This window comes from Triturus cristatus, chromosome 6, assembly GCF_964204655.1.
Source record: "Triturus cristatus chromosome 6, aTriCri1.1, whole genome shotgun sequence".
Classification (NCBI taxonomy): Eukaryota; Metazoa; Chordata; class Amphibia; order Caudata; family Salamandridae; genus Triturus; species Triturus cristatus.
In genome coordinates, this window is record NC_140589.1 from 557,631,871 (window position 1) to 557,649,598 (window position 17,728).

The 17,728-nt window shown below is 46.8% G+C and overlaps 1 protein-coding gene across 4 annotated transcripts in view; it reads right to left on the bottom strand.

The window, feature by feature from the left end:
• The window catches only part of PHIP (PHIP subunit of CUL4-Ring ligase complex), a 1,862,070-nt gene that overhangs the window by 1,404,574 nt on the left and 439,768 nt on the right, over positions 1-17,728 (bottom strand). For all 4 annotated transcript variants that reach the window (XM_085610989.1, XM_085610988.1, XM_085610991.1 and 1 more), the window contains exon 16: positions 12,408-12,536. In XM_085610989.1, coding sequence (XP_085467115.1) covers positions 12,408-12,536 — 129 coding nt within the window. The remainder of the gene's footprint in view (positions 1-12,407; positions 12,537-17,728) is intronic.

The window sequence follows — 17,728 nt, forward strand, 5'->3', positions numbered from 1 at the left end:
CGGGAGGCACTAGTACCCAAACTGCACGCTCTTTATCTGGCCGCCCTCGAAGAACGTACCTTGGCCGCTTCCATGCGAGAGGCCTATCTGGTATCTCTGCTCAAGCCCGGGCGGGATCCCACCAATCTGGGGTCATATCACCCCCTTGCCCTGCTTAATGCGGACTACAAAATCTTGGCTAAGGTGCTGGCGGAGCGCTTGGCGCCAACGGTGCCGGTGTTGGTGCACGCCGACCAAAATGGTTTTGTGCCCAAGCGCAGCACCTCCCTTAATTTGCGGCGGTTTTTCCGGGTGGCTACTGACAGTGTTCAACGACGGCCTAGGGCGGGCTGCCTGGTTCTAGATCGTGAAAAGGCCTTCGACTGTCTAGAGTGGGGATACCTGGTGGCGGCATTGTCGCACTACGGGTTGGGCCTCGGGTTCCTCCAGCTGGCAGCCCTCCTTTTTTTTGCAAATCAGTTTTTATTGCTTTTGTAGGTATAGTAAAGAAAAAATACATGGTTCGATAGGATACATTACACACAGAAGTACATAAACATATGCAGGTTGCTGATCCGTGCCCGGCCTAGCCAGCTGAATATCCCCCGCAATCAAGTAATGTGCCAACCGCCCCCTGCCCGGGAGCCGGCTGCATTTACCTCATCAGTTCTGGTGTTGTCTCTTAAAGAGGGGCAGCAGCCACCATATATCAGCCACTTAGCCGTACTTGCAAATGTATGTCGCCCAAACAACTTAGGCATTGAGAACAGATAAGTCACAAACAAGTCAAAAGAAAAACTCGGAACAGTGGCAGCGTGAACAGTTGTACACAGAGTGCTCCCCCCCTCCTGCCCCACCCACGACTCCCCTCCCCCCTCTGATCATTTCCAGGATCACCCCCCAACCCCCATGATTGCAACCATCCCCATGTGGCCGCAGGCGCCCCTATCTGCGGATCAGAGGCAGCAGGGACTATGCTATCCCATCTACGGGGCAGCCGATAGCACGCCGTCGCTCGTGCAGGCATTCCCAGCCATCCCCGCGTGGCCTGTGTGACCCTCCCCCTCTAGGCGCCGGAGCTCAGCAAGCAACTGCTCCCAGCGATCCGCCATGGGTTCCTTCCGCAGCCCCAGGGTCTCCTCCCTGCGGATGGCCGTCCCCTCCGCCCTAGCCCATGCCTGGAATGAGGAGCTCCATGCCCGTGTGTGTGGTGAGTCATGTGCCTTCCATCTCCTGGTGATGAGGCGCTTTGCTACTACGAGCCCCAGGTCCATGAATCGGGACGTTGCCTTGTCTTTGGGCGATCTTTTGAAGTGGTGTAAAATGTGCTCAGGCCAGTCAAATGGGATGTTGCGACCCACACTCCCCTGCAGCAGCCCATTGACCTCTCTCCAATAGGCGCTCAGCCCAGAGCAGCTCCACAGCATGTGTAAAAACCCCGCCCCCAGTTCTCCGCACCTAGGGCAGAGTGCGTCATCGCGGCGAAAGTACCTGTTAATCAACTCAGGTGTGAGGTAGGCCCTGTGTACTATGAACAGCTGGATTTGGCGGAACCGCATATTTCTGGGGACACGCACTGGGCCTTTAAGAACCCTCTCCCACTCCTTGTCTGCAAACGGCCTCCCCAGGTCCTGCTACCACTTGACGCGGAGCGGGCTCAGACTAACCGCCGTGTGCTCCCGCAACGAAGCCGCGAACCAGCGGACCAGATGCCCGCCCCTCCCCATGACGTGCAGGTATTGCATGGTCAGGTGCAGGTGAGGCTCCGTAGTCATGTTCCCCCATTTGGCGGTCAACCTCGCCAGGAGCGAGCGGTGTGTAAGGGAGCCCTTCCTCCGACACCAAGGTCTCATACGGTATGAGCTCACCGTCTCTGTATAGGTCCCCCAGCGTGTGCACATCTGCCTCCCACCAGCCCGTCAGTGTGGGGGCCGCAAGCACCCCTCCGCCTCCGGGGGAGCCCTCCAGGGGTATTGCCGGCGCGTATGGAACTATCGCGCGAGTGAGGTTCAGAGCCCTCCGGAAACACCTGTGTGCCACAGCTAGGAGGAGCGGCAGCGGTCCCGCGACCGTAGCTAGGGGGTGAAAGAGTCCGGTCACACGTTCCAGCGAGTAGGGTGCCTCTGCCGTGGCCGTGTCGTCCCTGCCTCTATCAGCCAGCCAGCAGGCTACCCATTGGAGCTGAGCGGCCAGGTAGTAGTGTTCAAAACAAGGAGCCGCCAGACCACCCCTGTCTGTTGGCAGATATAGTTTTGCGAACGCCAGCCTGTGTCTGGCGGTTCCCCAAACAAAATCCCGCAGCATCCTAGTGAGCTTACCGAAAAAGGCGAGTGGGACATACGTAGCTGGCAGCCCTCCTTTACAAGGAGCCCACGGTGAGAGTGAGAACTGGGCCGTACATCTCCGACGCCATCCCAATCTGCCGTGGCACCAGACAGGGGTGCCAGCTCTCACCCATCCTGTTTGCGCTAGCAATAGAGCCCCTCGCCGCCACGCTCCGTAGCGAGCTGGCTGATGGCATCCCTCTGAGTGATGCGACGCATCAGGTATCGCTTTATGCGGATGACCTGCTGGTCTTTGTTAGAGATGTGGCTCACATCCCGGCCGAACTGGAGCGCATTCTACTCGACTTCGCTGCTCTCTCAGGCATCCGGGTGAACGCCGCTAAGCCTTGTCTATATGCGTTTCGAGCTGACACTCAAGACCCGAACTACCATCTTGGGGGCGTGCAGGTCCAATGGCGGCTGGATACCTTCCGTTATCAGGGTATCCAGATATATCGTCAGCCGGCGGATCTTGTGGAGGGCAACCTGGGCAGGGCCGTGGCCGCAGTCAAGACTCAGATGCGGTTCTGGGGTACCCTTCCCCGCACGGTCACGGGCCTTGTCGCCTTAGTCAAAATGGTGATTTTACCCCGGCTCCTGTACTACTTCGCCAACCTACCCATTTATATTCCGGCATCTTTTTTCGCAGCCCTTGCGCTGTCACTTCGGGACTTTCTATGGGGTAATGCACGCCACAGAGTTGCGTTGCCCTAACTGTACCTCCCCACCGACCAGGGGTGACTTGCAATGCCGTGCTTTGAGCATTATTACCTGGCTGCGCAGCTACAGTGAATAGCCCGGTGGTTGGCAGACAGAGGGCGTGATGATACTGCGACTGCTGCACCCCCCCCTCCCTTTAGTTGACATCATCAAGCTTTTCCACCCGGCCGCGAAAGTGTTGAGGCCTGTGCCCCTTCTCGTGGTGGTGGCCTACAAATGCTACCGCTGTAGCCTCTACCTCACCCGGGCCCGGACTCCTTATGCCCCGGCCATACCACTCAAAGGTTCTCCTAGGGGGCAGGGGGTGCTTAGTGCTTCGGAACTTGTGGACTGGAGCGCTGTAGACATACAAACACTGGGGGATCTTTACCGGGAGGGTGCCCTTCTCTCGATCGCCGCCCTAGCGGAGGAGACGGGGCTGGCTCCCGGCCACTTTCTTCGTCACCGGTCTTTGATGGCGACGCTCACGAGCTGTTGGGGAGATCTCAGGGAGGAACCGGAACAACATCTTTCGATGCAATATCTCCATGCAATGGGACAGGGGAGACATCTGGTTCAGTGGTTTGCGACCTCCCTGCGCGCACATGCGGCGATCAGTCTGGCCCCGCTGCATCGTAAGTGGGAGGCGGACATGGCCCGGCCCATGGCCAACAAGGAATGGGACAGGGTGCTGCAGGGCCCGACAAGGATCCCCAGGAACATGTGTTTCCACTAAATACAATTCTTCATCTTGCATAGAGCGTACCTCACGCCCGAATCCACCAACAGATACTTCCATCGTACAGATGTGGGCTGCCTCCGCTGTGCGGAGCTAGATGCCGGCCTAATCCATATGTTGTGGAACTGTCCCGTATTGTGCCCGTACTGGCAGGCAGTGTGAGAGGCGCTCTGCGCGTGCACAGGTCACAATATCCCGTTCGAATGGCCAACCTACCTGTTACACCTCTTCCACAGAACTCCTTCCATGAAAGTTAGCTCTCGGTTCATCGACCTGGGGTTAGTGGTGGCAAAGCGGCTGCTCACTAAACGCTGGAAAGCGGCTGATCCACCACACGCACGGGCATGGAGAGGTTCATTTCTGGTGTGGGCTAAGGCGGAGGGCACGGCCCTCCAGAGGGAGGAAACGCTAGGCCTCAGGAAGACGCCCATAGCAGCTCAGTGGGAGGCGCTTTTGCAGACCATGATGCGACTAGATGGGGATCCAGCAGTGTCTAGTCGGGTGCGTGACGAGGGCGCTTTCCTAGGGGGGCCTGGCACCAGTCAATCCAGATGAGAGGCCTGGCGTATGGTAGCAAGAGGGGTTGCTGACTAGGTGGGGCGCAAAAGCAAATGTGACGTCTGCGAAACAGTTTGTATGTGGGGCACCGGGATGGGGGGGGGGGGGACCTAAGGGACATGGACAGGTGATAATAGAATAAAGGTCGGACTTTGCTGCTGTTGCTGTTTTGGTTGGGCATTTGAAGTCCTGCCCCTGTTATTCCATGGTTTGCTAACTGTTTATGGAGACATACTGGGGGAGAGTGGGTGGAGTGCTAGTGCTCTTTAATCAAGGTCGTCTCCTTTTTGTGGTATGACACCAAAAGTGACTTTATAGTTGCCGCCACAGTTGAGGCGTATCCTCTCCTCATCAATCAATGTACACTCACCTGGGTAAATAACAACGGTACAAATATTAATGAAAGTTGTTCTGGCGTCATAATGTACTGTACGCTTCATTACACTTCAGTAAATAGATTTATCAATAAATTGTAGGTGCTTCTCATAACCTAAAACCATATAAAAGGGGAGCTCACACAGTCTTCGGCGGACTACCTCGCTGTCTGTATGTAGGTAACAGGCTGTGTAGGTTTTTCCCCAAGAGCTAAGAAGCTCTTGTCTTGTCTTACTTAAAGTGTCTTGTTCTGCTTTGCTTAAAGTATTTTGTTTATTTTACTTATATGAAATGTCATGTTCTGTTTAACCATTGTTCTCTTCACTTTTGCATTTAAAATGTTTTGTATTGTAACTGCAGGATTGCTCACTCTTGGGTAAACGTGAGTGTTCCTAGGTAAAAGTGTTATGTATTCTGAGACATATTTTACTTCATTTATGCTGTTTTCATGGTGCATTTATAAATGCGTTTTTTAGATTTAGTCTCTCTCTCTCTCTGACAATAGTTTAGATACGGAAATACCATCTAATCAATGTGACAATCTGGATTCTGTATTTTGTATTTTTATGCCTTTGTCTTGCAGTTTTCTTGAAGTTGCACCTTCTCAATAAACTGCCAAATTTCTTTGCTTCAAATTCCATGGCTCACATGTCTGTTTCCTTCATTTTTAGAGCGAGCGTTCCCAGACACCCCAGCTCAAATTAAGGTGCCCCTTTTGTCCCTAACTCACTCCCTCAATCTCTCCGTGAAGGCTCCAAGAGCTCTGTGCTCAGCCCCCTGCCCTCTTGACCCTTAATAAAGCTCCCGCCAACAAAACCGCTTAACATCCGCAGGCTGATTCGGGTGATGTGCAGTGCGGCAATGGACTCGCCTACAGCTGGCGGCGTCATGTTGGACCTGGAGAAGGTATTCAACACGGTCGAGTGGCCATTTAGGTTTGCAGTTCTCCATCAGTTTGGGTTCTGGCCTTGAATACTGAGTTTAATAAAGCTAACTATATGGAATACCCACAGTCCGGGTCCGTCTGGGGACTCTGTTTTCCGGACCTATACTGATAGAGAGGGGAACTAAAAAGGGGTGGCCCCTCTCCCCATTCATTTTTTCCCTGGCGATAGAACCTCTGCCAATAGCGCTACGGAAATCGGTGCCAGATTGGGGGGTGGGGGGATTCACTTTGAGGATATGTTAAGGATCTTCAGGCAGTCCAGTGGGTCATCCCGGACACGCTGAGATTATTTGCCTCATTGTCTGGGTTGGGTGTACACTGGAGTAAGTCTGGTCTATTCCCTTTTACCCCTGGGATGGATGATCCTCACCTGGAGGTGGATGGGGCTGTGATAAAGTGGCAACAGGTGGCGTTCTGATATCTGGGTATACGCATCTACCACAATGAACGAGATCTCAGGGATGGCAATATAACTAGAGCAGTCACAGCACTTAAGTCCCAAATCTAATTTTGAAAACGCTTAATCTCTTGGTTATAGGCAGGGTGGAATTGATGAAGATGGTAATGCTGCTGCACCTCCTTTATTATTTTGCTAACCTTCCGCTATACCTGCCTGCATCCTTTTTTCGTTCCCCAGAGGGGGTCATAAGGGACATTATCTGGAATAATACGTGGTTCAGGGTAGCACTGGAAAAGCTGTATTTACCCCGATCATGGGGCGGGCTGTCTCTATCCAACATGAAGCACTATTTTCTGGCGTCCCAGATACTGTGGGTAGCAAAATGGGTGGAGGAGCTAAACCTGGCTGATTCAGCAAAACATAAGCCCCCGTATTCCCTGGATAGGATTCTCTTTTTATTCCACCCCTGCAACAGATCACATGAGCTGCTTCCGCTTCTGGTCCAGATTGCTCAAAAATGCTTTCGGGGGGCATTGCGCCTTACCAGGCACGTTATGCTGTATGCGCCAGCCATGCCTTTACTGGGTATGCAGATAGCGAGAAGTCGAGTCAGGATAACAGACCTTACAGACTGGCTGGGGGCAGACATATCTACACTAGGAGATCTGTATGGGGAAGGCGCACTGCGTCCATTCCTCTCTCGGTCTGAGGAAGACGGAGCACCCCGGGGGAATTCCTGAACTATGCCTCCTGAACGGCCATACTGAGGCGATACTGGGGAAACATTTTGCACGAACCCCCAACACATTTCCTTATGCAATATGTGCATGTAATGGGTATGGGCGTCGTCTTGTAAAATGGTTCGCGGAATCGATTCAGCAATACGTCATGTTGGGACTTAACACCACTGCGGCACAAATGGGAAACAGACCTTGCACGTTCATACTCAGATAAGGAGAGGTCCATAGTATTGGACAGCCCAGACAGATCCCCAGAAATGCGCGCTTCAGGTTGATTACATTTTATGTTGTTCACAGAGTATACTTATCCCCAGACAAGATCAATAGATATTTTAATGAGGAAGATGCATGCTGCCCACGATGTAAATTGTTGAATGCGGATTTATTACATATGCTCTGGTCTTGCCCCAAGTTGCATCTGTATTGGGAGGGGGTAATCCGTGCACTGGGTGCCAGTACAGATAGGGAATCGCCACGGACATGTGAGGTGTGTAGAACAGGGATACTCCCCAAAAATAAAAAACAAAGACTAGTCCAGGTTTTTAGATCTGGGTCTGGTCGTGGCCAAACGGCTTATTACACACCGGTGGAAAGCAGAAGAACCCACTCCGATGAAAGCATGGTTTCATTCAATGATAAACTGGGTTAAGGCCGAGGCAACCTCACTAATAAGGGAAGATACGTTAGTGCTACGAAAATTCCCCATCTCAATGGCATGGACACAATGTTGGGCACGCTTCAAGGGCTGTTAACTCCGGATGATTCACCTGACATTCCTAATGCTAATTAATATTGCCTAATACATGTGTCGCAATGTGACCCAAATTGTGACCTGGACTGTATGGTATGCTATATGCACCTCAAACCACCGTGTATTAATACCACATTGATAATATATGCAAATGTATGATTGTATAATTGGCAACTTTTGCAATGTTCAAAGACAGCGTTTATCACCCACCTAAATGGGCTCCTGCTTCCCCCCCTTATCCCTCCTTTTTGTTGCGTTATTGGTTTTATGTTATCAATAAGGCTGTTTGATCGATTAACTGACTGAAGTGACATGCTGGAGTGAAGCCAGACGAGTTGTATACATTAAACTAATATGCACAAGCATAGCACGTTTACTTTCTACTGTAATTAGGAAAAGTTGCTAAAGCCTGAGTGCTTTTAACGGCATGAGAAGCATGAATTATGTTAATTTATATTAGAAAAAGAATAATTGATGACGGAGCTGCACTTATCACTATTATCTTTGATCGTGCACTGCCGATTGTTATGTGAAGTTTATCAGTTGTGCCGTGCTCCTGGGCATCACTCCCTGCTAAGGAGTGTAGTAATCAATCAATATGGTAGAATGCCCACTACCATGGGATGTCTCCCTGGGCACAGGTCGAAATGCTGAAACAGCTAGAATAAACACTTCTCTTTCAAAGGTTCCTTTATGGTTTTTAATTGTTGGTTTCACAATTATTTCATTAACATTCAAAACTTCATTTCCCAAAATGCATTGTTTCTGAGTTATTCAATCAAACATCCTTTCCTTCATCCCTATGCATTTCGGCAAAAAGCCTTCATCAGGGGAATGTCTAAGAAAGCAAAAGTAACGTATGTTTAATCAGGGGAAACTCCACCAAAATAATATCACCACCTCGTTTTTTATGGTGTTTCAAAAGGTGTCCAAGTACTGTGCATACTATTAACAACGTAATTCTTGGTCTGCGTGAAAGTTAGCGATTTTTTAGTCGAAGTGCCTACTTTAAGCTAATCACATACTGCTTCTGTCAGCGTGTTTTACGTGCCTCCGTTACTACATCGAGTGCTCTTAAAGATCAAGGTGACTATAGAAAGTAATAACATGCCGCTTGTGTGGATGTGCGTTGCAATTTATCGTTAAAACTTCGCATGCTTACACCCAAAAAGTTCCCTCCCATTCGAATGGCAAACAATCCCTTTATGGCCTAGCTTACCGGTATGTTGAAGTTACGCGCTCCTCACTCCTGAAGCTGCCGCGTTTGTCAATGCTCTATCATGCCTGGCTGTTAAGTGGTGAGTGACGCGTTACGTTCTGGCGTTCTATTCTAAACATAGAAAGAGGGTCGGTGGATGTTTACTGAGAACGGCTCTATGTGTCAATAAAGTTTCTAAGTCAACAACGCTCATGTGTAAACATCGTATGGCTATTTCTTAGCGATGCTACTGCCGATATATGAAAAGGCTCAACGATTTAATAAAGCTTTAGAAACGTTCATATGTGGGTGTTATTACATAATAAAAAATGCCATAGTGCATACTTCATCCTATTAGTTTAACAGTCACTTATGTCTAGCAGTCAGATAAGTACTTCATAAAAACATGCGTTATGTACATATATTCTGAGTGTACATATATCCTGAGTGTAAATAACTGCAATTATAAGGTATATGAGTTTAAACCTTTATTAAATCGCTGAGCCTTTTCATATATCAGCAGTAGCATCGCTAAAAAATAGCCATACAATGCCAAACATCATATCTCCAGCGAAAGGGGCCAGTCTCGAGTATAGGGCCCCCAATAAAAAGCCAGATAACTGTACAGATATTGGCAGCTAAGGGACAGGTGTCGCACTGCCTGGAGTGTTTATTGTATTTCATGCATAAGTTGCCCTCTTCTAATGACCAGCTACCATTTGGTCATACATTGTAAGAGTAATGAGGCTGAACTCACTGTAGATTATAAGTGGTATTGGGAACACATTTCAAGAGTCTTAGGAAGACAAACTGTTGTGTATTTACACATTGAACGCCAAATTCCGGACATCTACATGCCTTCGTAAGTAGTTGTAGCACTGTGTAAGTTTGTGATCAGCAGGGATGTCCCATTTACTGTTAGACCAGCTAATACCCGGTACACTCTGTCCCGGAACAGCTGTGTGGGAGGCATGCGGGTCCGGATGGATCCATGAGTATGCAAACTGCGCCTGTGTGCACTGGCAGGACTGATCAGGGTGAAAATATCACCCTGGTCAAATGGCAATGTCAGTACCTTCCATGCCAGTCTAGACTGTCTGCTCCACCAAACGAGTTTTATTAGGAGGGATCTGAGACAATCAAGGAAAGATCTAGTCAGTGGCATTGGGATAGTCACAAAAAGGTAATGGAGTTTAAGCAATACAAACAGTTTGGCTATGGCCAATTCCCCAGTCAGCCAACAAAAAAGGCAGCATGGATCAGATCTTCCAGCCATGTGACGGCCCTACCATACTTTTCTTGACAGAGATCTGTGGTGTCTCTCCTGGCCCAAACGCTCAGGTACTTGACCGCAGAGTCTACCCACAACAGAAGGAAGTCCACGGCAAAGCGAGGGGTGGCAGAGGTCAAAGGAAGGCCACAGATTTGTCCCAATTCACCATGATACCAGTCAGTCAACCGAACTCCAGCAGGACGGCGGCTAGGTTATGCTAAGTTTGTCAGACTTAGACATCTTCAGCATGCATGGAGACAATGAGTCCTGGACGTGAAATTCAGACTGCGCTCCACATGATGCTGTCGCATTAGCGCTGCCAGGGGCTCCATGGCAATCGCGAACAGCACCAGGGACAGCAGGCAGCCATGGCACATATTGGAACTTTACAAACAATACATATCAGGAACAGAGGTTTAATACAATTAAAATCATCAGTTCTCCGTCTGCCTGATGCTGTATTTATGTACACCTAAAGTGACCTAATGAAATGGTGCATAACTCTCTATCGCAATCTACCCCGAAAGTTTCTCTCAATCTAAGTTTCAAATGTAAATTACTACCTCATCTATCCAGCTTCACCTGTTCCACTCCGAGAAACTTTATGACGGAGATTTTTCTCTGTTATATTACATACTATTGGATATTGTTTGACGGGATTTTGACGGCCCTGATATGGCCTCTCGGTCTTCTTTCAATTTACTATTTGTGAATCCCACATATTGTGAGCCACATTCACAAATAGCTAGATAAACACAACATTAAGTACTGCAATTAACAAAAGACCTAGGGCCATATGTAGGTAGCCCAATACCGGTCGGTAACGGCCGATTTTCGGTAAAAATCCCGTTACCGACCGGTATTCAGGCTGTTGGTATGTAGGGGGGACATTTCAGGATTCTGTAATTTACCGAATCGGTAAAATTACCGAATCGGTAATTTTACCGATTCGGTAAATACCGAATCCTGAAATGAGATGTAGGGGGAGTGTGTGGGTGTAGTGTGGATTCGTTATTTACCACCAACTAAAAGTTGGTGGTAAATGACGAAGGTCTTAGAAAAAGCATTATTTGGCCCTTAGAAGTGTGCAATGTGGCAGACATACATGCCCTTAGGGCATGTATGTGTGCCACATGTGCACACATGCAGGAATCAGGAATCAGGGGTGCAACAGGGTGTCACTGTGACACCCTGCCACCCTTGAGTGTGCTCTCCCCATTACCGGCTTCCCATTGATTCCTATGGGCCTCCTGGCCCATAGGAATCAATGGGAAGCCAGTTACCATTACCGAATCAGTAAATACCGATTCTTAATTACCGACCAATTCCGAATAGGTAATTTTTACCCACTGATTACCTACATTGCATTTACCACTTCATCAATACCGAATCGGTAAAATTCGGTATTTATGAAGTGGTAAATGTAAGGCTACCTACATAAGGCCCCTAATCTTATACCTTCTGCTTTTGTCACTGTCAGCAAAATCTTTAGTACCATCTAATTCAAAGGAAAAACTCAAAAGATACCTTGAAGCTAGTCTATTAACTGAACAAAAACACAGATACCTCATTGTGGAAACTTCGGAAACTCCAAACATTTATTTTCTTCCCAAGATTCATAAAGGAGGGAAGATTTCTCCAGGGTGTTCCACTGTATCAGGGATAGACTCACACACAGAAAGAGTCTTGGAATAGACAGCCATTCATCTGGCACTGACAGTTACTACCCTTGCTTTTTATGTATGGGATACAAAAAACGTATTGAATCAAATAATAGATGTACCTTGGGAGAACAACTCCTAGTTACCAGAGATGTATCTTTCATAGGGAATATGGCATCAGAATTCAGTGCCCCAGGTAATGTCAGGTGCTTTCAATTATCTTTAGTACACAGGTACAGTTACTACAGTCTCAGAAATACTCTCAGCCTGGGGCTTCCATTTAATGCCATCCACAGTCATAAGAAGTCTACAAAGGGTCAGGAGAGAATTAGTAAACTTCTATCCTATCCATGAAATAGGAGAGGTGCGGGAGGTAAGGCTGATGAATGGTTCTATTATTAAGATTTTGTTGTATATCAAGTAATTCTCATCAGCCATTGAATGCATACTAAGAGCATTCTTTGCAATTGAACAGAAAGACTGGACCCATAGAGTAGATACATGTAAACCTGCCACTTCTCAAGCAACCATCTTAGCATTTTTCTGTTGGTCATCAGACAACTGCCCCAGATCACCCATCCAGTGCTCCCACAAGGTAATAGGCAGATTAAGGCCATTCCCAACCAAGATGGAGTAGATTTGGGGTACCTATTTATTACATGAATTAATGCTACAAAAATCATCTTGTGTACATTGGGATACTGTCCAACACCCACAAAAGGCCGCAGGGATAAATAGAATACAAGTTTTTCTTCTCATACTACCTTATCATACTTGCTACTGGAGCCAAATCCAAATATCAGAAGATGGCCATGCGAGTCTGTACATGCAAAGTGCTGACCATCTGGGGAGCATTTACAGTCAAAAACTGCTCCATGTCCTTGGCCTTCAATCTGCAAAACAATAAAGAAATTACATGTAATTAGAAAAGAATACATTGGGCAGTACAACCCTGAAACCTGAGAAAAGTGCACTGGGAAACTTTTAAAAGAGGGCTTACAATTTTTTTCCACAGTGAAGGGAAAAAAAAAATGAAAAGCCTAGCCCACTAAAATGAAGAGGTTAACAATTTACATATGAAAATCCCACTTACTTGCAAGGCAAAAATAGCACAGTAGACAAAAAAGAATTAAAATTAGTATTTATATAGTTTGAGAAACCAACAGACCTGGAAGAGACCTATGCAGGGAACAGTGTGTTTTCACTCCTGAAAAGATAGGAAGTGACTTTCTAAATTAAGGACAGTGACTACTAGCAAACAACTGTGGTTGGCTGTTGAGTGCACAGAACAGGTGCTTATGGAATACATGTCAATTTTTACCATGTATGTCAATTTTTAACACGGGTATGCTCAGAATCTCGCATCAGAAACACAGCAGTCTGGCTACTTTACAAATTGATGCTCTTTAATGGAGCTAGAGAGTGTCTAAACTATCGATGGCTTTGAAGATCATGAAAAGAATCTTTATCCTGAATCACTTGTGCACTGGAGTTCACAAAGAAGGATAGAACTGGCGCATATACAGCAATGAGAAATTGTAAGTAAATGTTACTTACCTGTAACCCTAGTTCTATTCATTGAAGCCATGACCACTAAATAGTTGCACCAACACATGGGATAAAGGCACTGATTTGTCTCAAAGGTATATAATGAATACTACTCTTAAGAAAAATAAATGTTAAAATTTTCCTTTAATGAAGCAAATGCCACCAGCACCTGATCATGTCCAATCAGTAGCCGTTAGCGCAGATCATTTTTAAAGAGGCTTAGGGAACTACAAAGTAAGCAATGATATCCAAAGTATTTCTACCAGGAGGAGTTAGGGTTGTCTATAACTTACATGACCATTTCTTTGCAAAACAATTAGGATTATAGGCAAGTAACTTTTCCTTTGTCGTCATAAGAGCTTCTGTGAAAGTCATAAGCAATGAATACAGTAGCCAGCCCATCCCTTAAAAAAGACAGTTGAAAGAAGTAGCGAGCCAATGACTACAAACCAATAAAACAGTAAGATTTTCTTTTAGCAGTAAAAGGTTTATTAGCTTTTTTGTAAAAAAAGAATTTTATGAAAGACTATTCATCAGGAAAATTGTCATTTTAACAAGACTATAGTAGTATTCAAATGCCCCTTGCAAAATATTAAAGTGTTGATTCTGTACCTGTTTGCTGATTATTACACACAAATGTAAACTTCAAGAACAGCTGCAGCTAAAGACCATTTGTAGCACAGTTCCTTCATAGAGTAGCCCTAAGCTGGACTGGATGTCGGTGTAGGAAGGTCCTGAAAGAACCAAAGCTAGTACAAGTGGAAAAACAGCCATACATTCATTGACAAGCAGGAGAGCCCCAACTAGATGGGCTGATCACGGACTTCTATTAACAAACATTTGCAATGCAATAGGTATCACATTTACACGAGTTTAAGCTCTTAGTATTGTAAATGACATGCCTTTCATTTATGTTTTAAAAAGGAAAACAAAAATAAAAGGCATTGTCATTTGCGAGGTCAATAGTTCAAACTCGCGTAAATGCGAGACCTATTGCATTACAAATGCTTGTTCTGTTTTATCCTTGCTTCTAGTACTCCACCACCATCTGTACCCATCAGACAACCCGTTTTTAGATATCCTCTGGACTTACATTTGACAGTCTCAGGTCTACAGACCCAAATCTTGACTGTTGGAAGTTTGCATTAATTGCCTTGCACACCAATTAGTAATATGCGTTTGCATTAAAATAACCATCTATGTTGGGTGGATGTGTGCGCCCTCTCATATGTGGTTTGTGTGTGGCATTGAAGATGGAACTTGAAACATGGATTTATATGTGTCTAGGAAGTCACACTAAACCGAAGACATAAATAATTGCTTCTGGTTAAGTGCAAGTGGCAAGTCACTGGTACAAAGGGACTTCCATAGACTGGAAGATTGGTCACACTATTTTTCACATTATCATGAACAGTGAGCGAAATATGCAGACATGACATACCCAATGTTCAAAACAAGGGATATATGGTCCCCACTAGGATGTATTAATTGAACCAAGGAGGCAGTGTATGACAAGAGGGACAGTGGGTCATGCAAGTTTAAATAAAGTACTGAATTCCAATATTAGTGAAGAGATAGGTAATTGGATGCCTGAAAAATGTATACTGGTGCATGATTGGAGAGGGGCTAATAATACAAAGAACAAGTTACTTACCCTTCAGTAATGCTATTTCTGAAGGACGCTTCTAACTGCAGAATCCCCACCCCAGAAACCAGATTGGATCTGGAAATATTCTCAGCAGAGCTCTCTAGGTAGCACCATGAATTGCCCGTTTTTGGTTTGTTTGTTTTTTAACTTCTTTTTATTAAACAGACGTTAGTGATAATGTACAACATTGCTTTATTCATTATTTGCTTATACATGTGCATCCCCCATAACATCGTAGTTTACAATCCTTTGTTACGACAAACTTCATTGATCAGCAAACAACCGTGTAGGATCCTAAGCCTATCTACCCCCCAATTCACCACCCCCTCCCGCCTCGATAATCTAACTTCCCTCAAGGACTCCTGTAAGTGTCCCACTGGCTCCACACTTTTTAATATTTTTTAGGGGCAACCTCTGCTCTCGTATATGGTCTTCTCAGCCGCACAGCAGCAATCCATATCTATTTTCCATTGCGCTACCGTTGGTGGTTGAGTGGCTCCCCAAGCCCCAGCAATATTCCTCTTGGCCACCATTGCCGCCACCAGTAGGCACATTTTCTTATATTTAGGCCACGCCTGATCCCCTGATGCAGAGTATATGTCATCTGGCCTCCACAGGAACTGTCTGATCGATGACCTCCAACATTACCAGCATCACCCTCCCCGAGAACCTTTGTATTTGGGCATTCCCAAATTATATGGAAAAAGGTGCCTCTCTGTTCACACCCTCGTTAACAGCCTTCAGTGAGAGTGCGTCCCAACTTATATACAAGTGTGCTGATGGAGTATGACCTATGGAGAATTCTTAACTGTACAAGTCGGAATCTTACTCTAATCGCTACTTCCCTAAGGCTTTGCACAGCCTCCGCCCAGTCATCGTACTCTAACAACTCAACGTCAGACTCCCGTGCCTCCCATAGTTTGAGTAGATCCAGGAAATTATTGATAATCTTTCTATATGTGCAGGATAGTGCCTTTTCCAGGATTGGGTCCAATATAAGCCTGTCTTCCAATGGGCTATATTCAGGGAGTTGTTCCCCTTCTTTGATGTGTCTGCGCAGGGCATGTCCCAATTGCAAATGGCGATACTGTTCGGTTTCTGATAACCGATACTCTTTTTGTAAGTCTGAGGACGAGATTATTGCCTGGCCCCTCCATACATCACCCAGGTGTACTATATCTATCAGTTTTCATTTGCCAAAACCTTGCAGCTTGCCTACCTCTCGTAACATATCGCTATCCCACAGCGGGGTTCTTTCTGTCAATCTGTTGTCCCACCCTAAGAATCTATTTGCCCTTGTCCACACATCTAACAGTCTTAGTATGTGGTGGCATACTTTCTTTTCTTGTCCGTCTATATAGTGCTCCGGTGTATCCTCGGGCCCCCATCACCCAATGATCTACTCGATATGTCAGTTCGTTCCTATCTGTAAATATTCAGTCGTTGATCGTCGTTAAGTGAGATGCCTAATAGTATTTCTGGAGGTCTGGAATGGCCAAGCCACCTTCATACACTCCTCTCTGTAGTTTGGCTAGCGCAATTCTTGCACCTCCTCCGTCCCACAGCAGTTTTCTTAGCTCGCTGTTAACTTCCCTAAAGAATTTGTCAGGTACTGGACAAGGGGTGTTCTGCATAAAATACAACATTCTTGGCAGAGACATCATCTTGAACAGGACTACTCTCCCCATCAAGGAGCTCGGCAGAGTCCTCGAGTGGGCGACATCTCGTTTTAGGCGTTCCAACTGTGGCTGTAGATTTCCTACCAGAAATCCCGTATCTGTCTTGGTAATCAGTATGCCCAGATATTTAAAGGTATCCTTGACTTGGAGTTTAATTTTCTCACTGAGCACAGGCGGCGGTCCATTTGATAACATATACAAGATAGGTTTATCCCAGTTATTCTGGTATCCGGAGTACCCCCCAACTAATTTAAAAATCTGTAATAACCGTTTTATTGTAAATAGGGGTCTTGTCGCATATAGGAGGACATCATCTGCATATAACGATATTCTCTCTTCCCATTGTTTCCCCCCAATCCGGGCTTCCGGAGATCACTGGATCCCCCCCTCACCCATGCCGCCAGCGGCTCCAATGCCAGTGCAAATAGAACCGGGGAAGGAGGGCACCCCTGCCCCTTTCCCTTATTAAGGGCAAAAGAGCGGGACACCGAACCGTTCACCCGCACCCTGGCCAAGGGATTTTTATACAGTAATTTAATCCAGGACTGAAATTGGGGACCAAACCCAAATCGTCCCAACACCTTGAATAGGTAGTGCCATTCGATACGATCGAACGCAATACGAACGTCGAGTGACAATAGCGCCACTCCACCCCTGGGTTGGATCCTACTAGGTGCATCATCCCGTATAGGCATCTAAGATGGAGCCTGGTGCTACGGTGAGGCATAAAACCAGACTGGTCTGGGTGTATCAAAGTTGGGATTGGCCCCTGGAGGCGATTCACTAAGACCTTAGCCAGTATTTTGACTTCCATGTTCAGCAAGGATATTAGCTGGTACGAGCCGCATTGGTCCGCCGGCTTGCCCGCTTTGGGGATTACACAATGGTTGGCGTTCACTTATCTGTTGGTAAACCCCCTTTTCCCTTGCCTCCAGTATCCAGTAGGTACCGAACCACAACACTCGCCTTGCATTTGAATAGCTCCACCGGTAGCCCATTTGGTCCTGGGGCCTTCCCTGCCTGTAAATCCTGTATAGCACCTATTATTTCTTCAGTTATGTCTTTCTCGATGTCTACCCTACCCTCGTCGGACAACACCGGGAGTCTCATCTCGGCTAGCAGTTCCCTACAGTCCGTCTCCGTCACGTCAGGGGTGGACGTGTGTGAGAAAGTGGCTCTGTATATACTGTTCCCTAATAGGTACAGGGTG